This window comes from Malaya genurostris, chromosome 2 (genome assembly GCF_030247185.1).
Source record: "Malaya genurostris strain Urasoe2022 chromosome 2, Malgen_1.1, whole genome shotgun sequence".
Taxonomy (NCBI): Eukaryota; Metazoa; Arthropoda; class Insecta; order Diptera; family Culicidae; genus Malaya; species Malaya genurostris.
The window spans coordinates 80,140,774-80,154,064 of record NC_080571.1 but is presented as its reverse complement, the minus strand read 5'-3'; the positions used below and the strand labels follow the sequence as shown (position 1 = coordinate 80,154,064).

The 13,291-nt window shown below is 36.8% G+C and overlaps 1 protein-coding gene across 1 annotated transcript in view; it reads left to right on the top strand.

Moving 5' to 3' along the window:
- The first annotated feature begins 239 nt into the window (after positions 1-239).
- LOC131427107 (gonadotropin-releasing hormone receptor) overlaps positions 240-13,291 on the top strand; it is a 190,246-nt gene continuing 177,194 nt past the window's right edge. The window contains exons 1-3 of the mRNA XM_058590031.1: positions 240-420; positions 1,706-1,793; positions 6,053-6,995. Coding sequence (XP_058446014.1) covers positions 6,168-6,995 — 828 coding nt within the window. The 5' untranslated portion in view covers positions 240-420; positions 1,706-1,793; positions 6,053-6,167. The remainder of the gene's footprint in view (positions 421-1,705; positions 1,794-6,052; positions 6,996-13,291) is intronic.

The following is a 13,291-nucleotide window of genomic DNA, read 5'->3' as shown; positions in this document are numbered from 1 at the left end:
CAAACGTATCCCCAGCAAACCGTTATAGTTTTATTCATTCGAACAGTTCTACTGTCAAATTTAAAAATGATATACACTACCTTTCTATTTTTTCTATATTTGAAACGCTAATAAAACGCTGGTGCTGACATAAATTATGCATCTAGAACTAGAACACTACTGAATATGCCCTTACAATGTGAACTTCAACCGGAATATGTATACCAGAGTAGAACAGTTGGCAGAACGCCACGATAAAAAGTACTACTGTGGGTAAAAATTCTTAATTCATCGGAATATTTTTTCTGTGGATTAGACTGTCAGTGACATCTATGCCATTACTGTTTAGTATACGTCTGTCTTTCTGAAGTATTAAATGTGCAATCGGCGATTTTTACAATGAGTGAAATTATTCAACATGGAAGTTCTATTGAATTTTGTGTACGTAATCAAATTCCTGATGTCAAAACGTTCAGAATGTTGTAAAAGGCCTTCGGTGATAATTGTATGCCGCGAGCAAGTGTTTTTGATAGGTACAAATTGTTCAAAACGGGTCGAGAACGCGTTGACGACGAACCACGTCCAGGACGGCTATCAACATCAACTAATGATGAACTCGTCGTTAAATCAAGGAATTGATGCTCGAGAATCGACGATTAACCGTCAGAGACCGAAAAAAACACGTCAAAGCAAGTCAAAACTCAAGGTTATGTTGACAATTTTCTTTGATTATCGAGATGTGGTACACTCCGAACTCTTTTCACCAAAGAATACTATTTCAGTTTGTTATCCGTCATTTGAGCGTAGCTATTTGTTAAATGAGACCAGAATTACGGGCCGACAACTCATGGTTTTTGCACCACGACAATACACCGTCTCATTGATTCTTCGTGATTTTTTCGCCATAAATTCAACCAATATCGTTCCACAACCACCGATTTCGCCTGACTATTCCGTGTGACTTCTGGCTATTCAGCTAACTCAAAAGACCGCTCCGGGGAAATTGTTTCGAGTCAATTGAAGACATGAAACGTGAATCGCTACACGCATTGAAGGCTATTTATCATACCAATTCAAGAAATACTCATACTGTATTGATTTTGAAGAACTTCTATGAACCGTAAGCCGCCATCTTGAATTTCAAAATAACTTCTGACATCGGTATGCTCATGTACTCATATACCCACTGAATATCATCATGTTACAGCAAAAATCGCTAAATGAATGATAATAGTTATAATGATTATCATTTAAATTGTTTTTCAAAGAAAGGTGAATGTTACAAAAGTGAACAAATCGAGTTACTCTTTTCCATGAAAAAATGCTTCAAAATCTTACAATTTCACCTAGGAATTTTGATTCTACACACTTAGAAAAAATCGTGTAAATTTACTTTTCTATGAAAGGAGCGTCACAGTAAATACAAATTCTAATACGGAATGCTCTGATGAATTTTCGTGGACACGTTTTACAATATGAGGTACATTGCCAAGCTACACTGTCATAGTGACAATGTACTCTTCAAGAATATCTATAAAACTGGCAACGCTTCAAGCAGGAAATTTATATTGCTATAGTTCCTTTTTATTATTTACAAACATGAAAAATTGCTAAAAACTATGATATCCACTCCAACTTTGTTACAAGTGATACATGAATTATATCGGATACGACAAATCACTCGTAAATAAAACTTTGTGATATTATTTCTATTTTAATATTCTAGATACGGATAAATATTATTTCGGTCAGAAGGTGAACCATTTCCAGCAAAAGCGTTCGACAAGATGAATCATCAAATAACAATCTCAAAGGTAAATAGACTAGGATTTAACGGGTCATTTCTGAATTGGCTTCACTCATATCTAACTGGTCGCGAAATGATAGTGAAAATAGGAGACTGTACAACCTTACCATTCACCGTTACCTCTGGAGTTCCTCAAGGAAGTCGCCTTGGACCGTTTATATTTTTACTTTATCTCAACGATCTAAATTTTAAAATTATTTCACGTCATCAAATCCACAGCTTATGCAGAGTTCCTACAAGAGCAGTTGAATAATTTGACTAACTGGTGTAATATCAACAGAATGGTTTTGAACGCCTCCAAATGCTCCGTCATCTCATTTAGTCGCAAACAGTCTATAGTCAGTTTCGACTAAAATATTTCACAAATTGTTCTGGAACGTACATCGTCTGTGAAGAACCTTGATGTCCTCCTGGACTCTAAGTTAAATTTCAAGGAACACATTGAGTTTACTATCTCCAAAGCCTCCAAGCTGCTAGGATTCATTTTCCGCGTTACTAAAGAATTCGATGATGTACATTGCTTGAAAGTATTATATTGTGCCTTAGTTCGCTCTGCGCTTGAATACGCCTCGGTTGTCTGGTCACCGTACTACCAAAACGATATCCAACGCATTGAAGCAATTCAACGGAAATTTGTTCGATTTGCTCTGCGTCGGCTTCCTTGGAGAAACCCTTGGAACCTCCCAAGTTACCATGCCAGATGCAAACTGATTGACCTCGATTTGTTATCTGTCCGTCGCGACGTCAGCAAGGCTACTTTTGCGGCTGATCTCCTCCAATCAAGAATAGACTGCTCCGAGCTCTTACAGCTTTTACAAATAGATATCCATCGCCGTAATCATAGAAACTATTCTTTTCTTAGGACCCTCTATGCTAGAACTAATTATGGGTATAACGAGCGTTTTGCCAGCATGTGCCGAATATTCAACCACTGTTCAATTCATTCGACTTTAATATATCACGAAACGTTATCAAGAAATTGTTCCTAGGGTTACTATCTAATTAGTTTTAGTTAGTTTAGAAATGCTATATTTAAGTGAAATGTACCATTTGGATGATTGTAATCTGTTGATGCTAAAGATGAGGAGGTTTTGTGCCTGTTGGAGAGCAAGTTTGACAGAAACTAACTCCACCGAGCTTTTCCTTGCTCCAAATAAACAAATAAACAAACAAATAAACAAAAGACAATGAAGTAGATATTTTATAGGAAGCACTTTGTTGTGAACTTCAAAATAACGTTTCAAGGAACAAATCAGTTGATCGTATACAATTAATCGTCCCATGTAATCAATCGTCACAAAGAAGGACCTACTCATTTTAAATTTTTGCAGCAAGGAAAATGAAAACCGTGGGTACCAATCTCAGCACTATATACAAAGCGGGAAAGGGAACTTCGGGTGCTTTCTTTTACTCCACCATCACAGAATTTGTTTGTGATATTGATCTCAAAGAGCCTATTTGCCTATTTGCCTAAGGAGTGTATCGAAAATAAGCTATCCACAAATTTTTCTTTCAACTTATGATATAAAACGATATTTCATTCAAACTAAAAATTGATCCTTTATTGTACGAGATTAAACTTGAGCATAATGAAAACCGGATGGAATTTAAGTTATTCCTTCACGAATTTTCGAACTTTTGATCGACCGCTCTTCATCAAGTTGCGGACAAGTGTTGCATCGCAATTTTTGAACCACAGGAACATATTGCTTGCCATACCAGTACCTTTCGACCGAATTTCTCCACTTCAATCGACCTGTCCGCATCGCTCACATCCTCCCCTGCCTATTTGCCTATTTGCCTATTTGCCTATTTGCCTATTTGCCTATTTGCCTATTTGCCTATTTGCCTATTTGCCTATTTGCCTATTTGCCTATTTGCCTATTTGCCTATTTGCCTATTTGCCTATTTGCCTATTTGCCTATTTGCCTATTTGCCTATTTGCCTATTTGCCTATTTGCCTATTTGCCTATTTGCCTATTTGCCTATTTGCCTATTTGCCTATTTGCCTATTTGCCTATTTGCCTATTTGCCTATTTGCCTATTTGCCTATTTGCCTATTTGCCTATTTGCCTATTTGCCTATTTGCCTATTTGCCTATTTGCCTATTTGCCTATTTGCCTATTTGCCTATTTGCCTATTTGCCTATTTGCCTATTTGCCTATTTGCCTATTTGCCTATTTGCCTATTTGCCTATTTGCCTATTTGCCTATTTGCCTATTTGCCTATTTGCCTATTTGCCTATTTGCCTATTTGCCTATTTGCCTATTTGCCTATTTGCCTATTTACCTATTTGCCTATTTGCCTATTTGCCTATTTACCTTTTACCTTTTACCTTTTACCTTTTACCTTTTACCTTTTACCTTTTACCTTTTACCTTTTACCTTTTACCTTTTACCTTTTACCTTTTACCTTTTACCTTTTACCTTCTACCTTTTACCTTTTACCTTTTACCTTTTACCTTTTACCTTTTACCTTTTACCTTTTACCTTTTACCTTTTACCTTTTACCTTTTACCTTTTACCTTTTACCTTTTACCTTTTACCTTTTACCTTTTACCTTTTACCTTTTACCTTTTACCTTTTACCTTTTACCTTTTACCTTTTACCTTTTACCTTTTACCTTTTACCTTTTACCTTTTACCTTTTACCTTTTACCTTTTACCTTTTACCTTTTACCTTTTACCTTTTACCTTTTACCTTTTACCTTTTACCTTTTACCTTTTACCTTTTACCTTTTACCTTTTACCTTTTACCTTTTACCTTTTACCTTTTACCTTTTACCTTTTACCTTTTACCTTTTACCTTTTACCTTTTACCTTTTACCTTTTACCTTTTACCTTTTACCTTTTACCTTTTACCTTTTACCTTTTACCTTTTACCTTTTACCTTTTACCTTTTACCTTTTACCTTTTACCTTTTACCTTTTACCTTTTACCTTTTACCTTTTACCTTTTACCTTTTACCTTTTACCTTTTACCTTTTACCTTTTACCTTTTACCTTTTACCTTTTACCTTTTACCTTTTACCTTTTACCTTTTACCTTTTACCTTTTACCTTTTACCTTTTACCTTTTACCTTTTACCTTTTACCTTTTACCTTTTACCTTTTACCTTTTACCTTTTACCTTTTACCTTTTACCTTTTACCTTTTACCTTTTACCTTTTACCTTTTACCTTTTACCTTTTACCTTTTACCTTTTACCTTTTACCTTTTACCTTTTACCTTTTACCTTTTACCTTTTACCTTTTACCTTTTACCTTTTACCTTTTACCTTTTACCTTTTACCTTTTACCTTTTACCTTTTACCTTTTACCTTTTACCTTTTACCTTTTACCTTTTACCTTTTACCTTTTACCTTTTACCTTTTACCTTTTACCTTTTACCTTTTACCTTTTACCTTTTACCTTTTACCTTTTACCTTTTACCTTTTACCTTTTACCTTTTACCTTTTACCTTTTACCTTTTACCTTTTACCTTTTACCTTTTACCTTTTACCTTTTACCTTTTACCTTTTACCTTTTACCTTTTACCTTTTACCTTTTACCTTTTACCTTTTACCTTTTACCTTTTACCTTTTACCTTTTACCTTTTACCTTTTACCTTTTACCTTTTACCTTTTACCTTTTACCTTTTACCTTTTACCTTTTACCTTTTACCTTTTACCTTTTACCTTTTACCTTTTACCTTTTACCTTTTACCTTTTACCTTTTACCTTTTACCTTTTACCTTTTACCTTTTACCTTTTACCTTTTACCTTTTACCTTTTACCTTTTACCTTTTACCTTTTACCTTTTACCTTTTACCTTTTACCTTTTACCTTTTACCTTTTACCTTTTACCTTTTACCTTTTACCTTTTACCTTTTACCTTTTACCTTTTACCTTTTACCTTTTACCTTTTACCTTTTACCTTTTACCTTTTACCTTTTACCTTTTACCTTTTACTTTTTGAGGCGCCCTGCCATTGATTATGGACTTTTACGTTCGAGCTTGTTTACAATGGTGCATGCATGCGTGCAAAATCGTACGCAACAGTGATTTTCAATGAATTTTCACTTGTATGCTTTAAACAGTTTTAAAAAAGTTCATACTAGCTTGGGTGGCTGTTCTCTGTGATTTAATTAAATTCTTTCGAAAGCGGTATGCAAAAGTAATCCTGAAATGGAATTAAAATGCCACGGAAAATAACCTTTCAACGCTACATGTTTACATCTAAAGAGAACTAAGCGGCAATTTTAATGTTTGTTTTTTCTTCTTTATTTGCAGATCTCCACAGCATAGGAAAACCTCTCTGCTCGTTCGCAGCTGTCCGAACCTAAACCTAGTGGCTTTGAGCCACATACGGATCATCCGGTTCACGCCGAGACTGGCCGAAAATAGGATGGAGTCAAATCTGTCATCTATCCTGCTAGAATCATTCTATGTCAGCAATGTTTCGGTGTCGGAAAATAACACGACAGATTCCTTACCCGGGGCAATTGTTGCTCCGACCCAAACGTCACACATACTGGGACATTCCGTTTCACCCTTTTCGGTGGCATCTTTTCCCAGCAACATCATGGGGGAGAATGTGTCCCAGTTCCACCAGCTGCTCCCGCTGGCTACCTTCCTTCCAACGCTGTCGACGGCGGTCACGGATATTATCGAAACAAACATGCAGGCGTCGAACGCAACCCTGCCGGTAGAATACTGCGACCTGATGAATATCACCTATGGCCCCGATGGCACTAGCAGCACCCATCCGGGGATCATCTGTCTGTCCCATGCACCGGCACTGTCGAAGTCCAGTGTGATCCGTGTGATTGTCCTGTCAGCGATGGCAATGGTGTCATTGCTAGGCAATATTGCCACCATGTGCAGCATCCAGAAAGACCGCAAATCCCGGCGTTTGGCCAGGCACAACTGGAGTGCAATTTATTCACTCATCTTTCATCTTTCCATAGCCGACCTGCTGGTGACCGGGTTCTGTATGATTGGCGAAGCGGCCTGGAGCTACACGGTCGAATGGATGGCCGGGATGGTGGCCTGTAAGCTGTTCAAGCTACTTCAAATGTTCAGCCTGTACCTGTCCACCTACGTGCTGGTGCTGGTCGGCGTTGATCGCTGGGTCGCTGTCAAATATCCAATGAAGTCATTAAACACGGCACGCCGCTGCCATCGGTACCTACTCGGGGCCTACACGGTTTCGTTTCTGCTGAGCATTCCACAGGTAGGTTATTAAATGTTACACCTTAATGATCAGGAAGCAAACCGGCCGATTGCAGTCGTAAGTCACGCTTGGTTAGCTCCGATTTGTAAATACATTTCGCTGAACAGATTGCTTTCCACCTGATGCCATTATATTGAAAAAGCTTACCGATCTGCTGCATTAATTATTTAAAATTTTCATGATCTTATAATTTTATTGAAAAGTATTGCCTATCAGTCCCATATGGAAAATCGACATGTTGAGAAAAAGACAATTCAAATTTTGTTTCCAAATTTCATGATTTTTTGGGTGAATCCGTCTTACTTTACTATGGAGCGCCTTTTCAAAATTTACTCTGTACAAGAATTTGCAGAACTTTATCACGAATATCCCTTGTTGTATTTAATGCAGCAACTTAATTTTCTTTTCGTACCATCGGAAAAATGTTCTGTAATTTATGATAACATTTTCAGTAGTATGATATAACCACAAATAACTCAAACTTTAATTTTTATCAATACTTTCCCGCATCAAATCAATTTTTCTGTGAATGATTCATTGAGTTTACCGCTAGAGTTGTATTTTTTGTCGGACTGGAGAACTGCTGAAAACTGCAATGCTTAGAATGGCATACCTCTGCTTGTTCATCTAATATCCCGACTTTTAAGGCTTATATCATAAATCATATTCTTGACAAAGGCAAGATAATTTAGTTTAGTTACCATAAGTACATAATAACACATATGTCGTTGCGATAAAAATTAAGTTTTATATTTCTCTGTAAAACACAGCCAGTTTCAATGCGTCCGCCATTTTATTCGCTGTAATTTCCTGGTAGCGTTCATGATACGGGGCCGGGTGTCAATTAGAAAATACAGAACTAGCTGCGTAACCTTTTTCTGTCATAATTTTAAACGGTAACAACTAAGTCATTTGTTGATGGATTAATATGGTTTAACAACCAGTCTATTAGGAAACATTCAACTTAAACATGTATGGCAACGTCGTTTCAGTACTTTAATAGCATACCATTTAAATATTGGATGAAACGACCTATGTTTTCGCGATCCAATCACAGCATGCTATAATGATGTTATCTTTTCGATTTCTTTCAATCGTCGCTTCACATCTCGCATTTCATTCAGTAGCAGTTCTTTTTTTATTGATAAATATAAGTTTAAAGGCACACTTTACGGGAAGCTTTACGTCATGCATGAAAAAGTATCGCTCCGTTCTGCCCTGTATGAATCTTCGCACAAAACGGAATCTATAAATATATGCTATGTCACAATTCCCATCTTAGTCGGTCGGTTGCCTGCGCACGAAGCAGGTAGCTTGTCTAGTGAGTGACATCAATTCGCTCGCTGGATAGTCGCTTTTACACTATGTGGATGTCATTTTCCGTCTGCTGTACACCGTGTTCACTTGAGTATATTGAATACCAATTATCTGTTGATTTTGATTCACGAGCAATTCCATACGAAATCGTCGATTTTTCTAGTATTTTTTGGTTTGGCTCAAATACCCTTACTTTAGAGAAGAGAATAAGAAACAATCCCCTGAAAATTTTCAATATATAATTACGTGACAACCTAGACACCAGATCAGTACATTATTCCTCGCATCGAACATCGAAGAAAGCAAACTCAATCCATGCCAGAACATTATTGCCGGGTCAGTATAATATTCCATAATAAAAACTAGATGTGCTAGATTAATTAAAGTTCATGTGAATAAACCTTTTTTAAAACTCCAGCTACGGGACCTAATTCAAAATTATATATTTCACAAACGGTGGATCCGATCGATTTGGTATTTGCTGCTATGTTTTAGGTAAAAATAAGGATTATGTAAAAAAAATAGTACACTGGGGTCTCCTTTTTACCCGTTTTTTAATACTGTTTCTTTTTACGCGGCTTTTTCCGAAGTTACGCGGTTTTTTATGCGGTTTTTTACGCGGTTTTTTACGCGGTTTTCCGAAGCTACGCGGTTTTTTTACGCGGATTGCCAAAGTTACGCGGTTTTTTCGGCATCAAAAAAGGCGGGAGGGTAATGTCCGAAACATAACTGGGTGACGTGAATACGAATAAAACTGACATGATTTTTCCATACATCCTAATCGCACGAACTAGTTGATTGATTGTGTGAATTAGCCGTCTAGGATTTTTAAATCTTAGTTGGGAATTACTATGACATTAATTTCAATAACTTACTTGTTAAAACCGTCTCGCCAAACGTGGACAAAAAGTGTCTATAATTCCTTTAAAAATTTATGAGAAATAGTAAAGTATTATCCACCTTCTAGCTGACCCATCGAACTTCGTCTCGCAAAAAATTATTTGTTCGAATTTATGTTCTCGGAGAGTAGAATTGTCAAACGACTAAGTGGTTAACGTTTCTCTCCAATATTTTTCTGTTAATCTGTAAATGGCGGGTGGGTAATGTCAGAGACATAATTGGATGGCGTTAAAGATTCTGAATTCTTTACCTGGAATTCGAATTTTCGATCCGAATGCTAGAATTGAATTCTGAAACTCAATTTCGGTCATTTAGGAGTTAGCCAAATTTTGTGTCGGGGCACATAAACGTTTCTAATATTATTTACGTTTCGTCTTTGACTCATCAGAGCAGAGTAGATTAAATTGATAAAAAATATAAAGGGTTCTGCAAATAGCAGAAACTTTACGTCTGCTTAGCGGTTCAAATTGAACTGCCGAGTTTAGCATTAAGCATTAAGTTCAGTTCGATGAGTCAAAGACGACACGGAAAGAATATCAACGCGGGAGTTGAATTCTGAACCTGAACTCGGTAACTGAATTCTGAATAGCTAAACTCATCACTAAACCTGTGTTGTGGAACTGAATTCGAGAGCAGGGTTCTTTTTCGACTCTGAATTCTGAGCCTGGATCCTAGTACTGAACTCTGAAACTGGATTCTGATCCGCAGCTGAGTTTTAGTTACAGAACTCCGGACCAGGATTTACTTTTTCAAATTTGGATCCAGGATTCAGCTCAGAGGGTCCAGAATTTATTTGAAAGATATTCCGAATCTGGTTTCTCAATTCAGTTATGATACTTGATTCTGGGCGAGGAAAAAAATTTTAGATCTGGCTTCTGGAAATGAAAAAAAAATCAAGTAATGAATTCTGAAACAGAATTTCAGAACTATACCCTAGAATTGGATTCTGATCTGAACTTAACTAGTCAACTACGGAAGCAAGAATGAATGAAGCATCAATTAGAAGGGCTCATTTTGTATAATATCGCCCCATCGTTTTTCACTTTTCATTGTATTTTGCTCTAATACAAACGACCAGTAGCAGGATGACGCAATTGCTCTTATTTGAAGCAAAACTGGCTCTGCGAACGTCCCGCAATTGTTTCAATACTGAACTGAATTATTGATACTGGAACTAGGACTGAGCTCTGGACCTGAACCAACCAGAACGATGCACTGGCTTCCTGCATAGGCTAGAATGGACGAAATAGATCAAGTAGGTACGGTACGAGAGAGGCGTCATTCTTTCATACTCGTTGATACCAAACATTTCAGGAAACTTTAATTTTGATTTTTTTGTGATTATGTAATGGATCTGATAGCATGTAGCAAAAATTATGTTGATACGTTAGATACATCGAGAGATATTCACGATCAAAAACTTATCACTCTCTCAGAGGGTAAATTTTAAAAAGGCGTCCCACAGTAAAGTAAGTCGACGGCAAAAAAAAACTCGATTTTGGAAGTCTCAAAATTTTTCTGTCTCAAAGTCGATTTTCACAAAATAAATTGATTTGAGATTATACCAGATCTGGACGTTTCATGCATTTCTAAGATATTTGACATCAAAAAAAAATTTTTTCAGTTTGAAGGTTTTTTTTTAACGCTGATTTCCGAAGTTACGCGTTTTTTTTACGCGAATTTCCGAAGTTACGCGGTATCCCCCGCATAAAAAGAGACCTCAGTGTATTGTTGAAAATAAATACTGTAGTATTTATTCTTTAAATAAGTACTTCTATTCTTGGCTTTCTCATATAGAAAGGCTATGCAATCGCTGTGAAAACCGACTTTACAACCGAGGCCCGGAGTGCCGAGTGTCATATACCATTCGACTCGGCTCGACGAGATCACAAAATATCTGTGTGTGTATGTGAGTATGTATGTAAGCAGTGCGGTAAAACTTCATTTTCAATCGAATAATATACGATGAAAATGAAATTTATGGCCACTGACCGTCAGCATATCCCTACTAATTCATTTGACTTTTGCTGCCATTTTCAAGTGAAGCACCCGGAATTCATCGTCAGTTGAATAATCGTACCTAGTCATTTGACGTTTTGCTTGCTCAGTTTCGAGTGCCAAGTAGTGTAGCTCTTCCACTGCCTTCGCTCTTGGTAGTAAGTTCGAACGAATAGAATTACAAATGGAGTAAAGTATTAAAAATGAAAACTGAAGGAGGAAACAATTAATTTATGTGTATTCTGTGATTGATATTTCAGCTATCTGGTTTGTCATTCATCTATTATCTTGAACCAATTCGAATGTTTACATGAACCTCATTTGAAGGCCGCTCTCACACTATTGAAAGAGATATTTTGTTACTTCAATAGATCAACTGACGGTGGTTAAACCTCGATTGAAGAGAAACGACTGATGAACTGAATGTTTTCCGTTCGGGCCGTCAGCAAACATTGTGTTTGTCAGAAAGTGAAGTTTACTGCATTAGAGAGATCGTCAATGTGTTCCACATTCAGTTTCAATTGAATTGAATGAAGTTTTACTGCACTGTATGTAAGTATGCGAGCATGTGACAAATAATGTCACTCAATTCTCTCAAAGATCGCTGAACCGATTTTCACAACCTTAGATTCAATTGGAAGGTCTTATGACCTCATACAATCTTCTTAAATTTCATTTGGATCCGACTTCCGGTTCCGAAATTACAAGGAAATTTGTGCAAACTTATTAAACAATGCGCACTCAATTTTCTCGAAAATTTGTTAACCGATTTACACAAATTAGAAGGTATATGAAAGGTTTTGAAATTCTTTGAAAAGTCCCCAAAAAGTTCATCCTGATCCGACTTCCGGTTCCGGTATTACAGTGCGATTAGTGAAAATTTTCGATTTCATGAGTATTTTTTCACAAGCGATAGCGAAACGAGAACCACATTTTTATAAAACTTACTGCTAAATTCATCTAGTTGGTATATCTTAAATTACTTTGGGAATACTAGTCCTCGGTTTCCGCTTCCAAAAGCACCAATAATAGTGAAGGAAATCTCCAAAAAACGGAGCTCACTTCGATTTCTCAGCAGCGGTTAAGCCAATTTTCACGAATCATTATTCAAATTAAAGCTCTCATTGTCGTTAAATATACTGTGCAATATACTGTGCAATTTCATCAAGATCAGACTTCCGATTCCGAAATTATAGGGCGATGAGTGTCAGAAAATTTGAAAATGACGATGCAAAATTAATACGCGATGGTACGTGGGCTTTGCTACTCATCGCTGTTTAATTTCATCGGAATCCGACTTCCGGTTCCAGAACTACAAAAAAAGTGTGTTTAATCATTTAGAGCGACGATGCAAAATAAAGAAAATTTCTTATTAACTTGACATAACTGTTTGCAAATTTAAAAGGTTATGCCATTTGAACCAATTTGTTTTGATTCTTATTTTATTCAAAATTGAAAAAATATTCTTCGCAGAATCTTCTAGTGATATGATATAGGGATATATAAGTATTATGAGAAAGGAACGAAAAGAAATGTTTTTTAATTGGTAATGTCAATAGGATCGTAGAGGAGCGGGTCGTATCGCCGAAAGCCATTTCGCCGAAAGTTGTTTCGCCGAATGCCATTTCGCCGAAAGTCGTTTCGCCGAATAGGTCATTTCGCCGAAAGTCGTTTCGCCGAAAAGGTCATTTCGCCGAAAGGGTCATTTCGCCGAAAGGGTCATTTTGCCGAAAGGGTCATTTTGCCGAAAGGGTCATATCTCCTGCATGTTATGTCTCCTGTATAACTGATGTGGCGCAGCCACATAACCGAAACCAAGATGGCTCGGCGGCGTTAACGCTATCATCTTTCGTTTGTCTTTAATTTAAATCAATTCTAATTACGATTTCAGGATTCGACGAAATGACCCTTTCGGCGAAGTGACCCATTCGGTGAAATGTCATTCGGCGAAAAAACTGATTAACTTTTCAACCATATGAGATCTATAAATCCAGTATGAGATAATCGCCATCTCTGCCTTAATTTGAACAACTTTAACACTCCTAACACCGAGCCTAAAAAGTTAAGCGGAGCACCAAGCC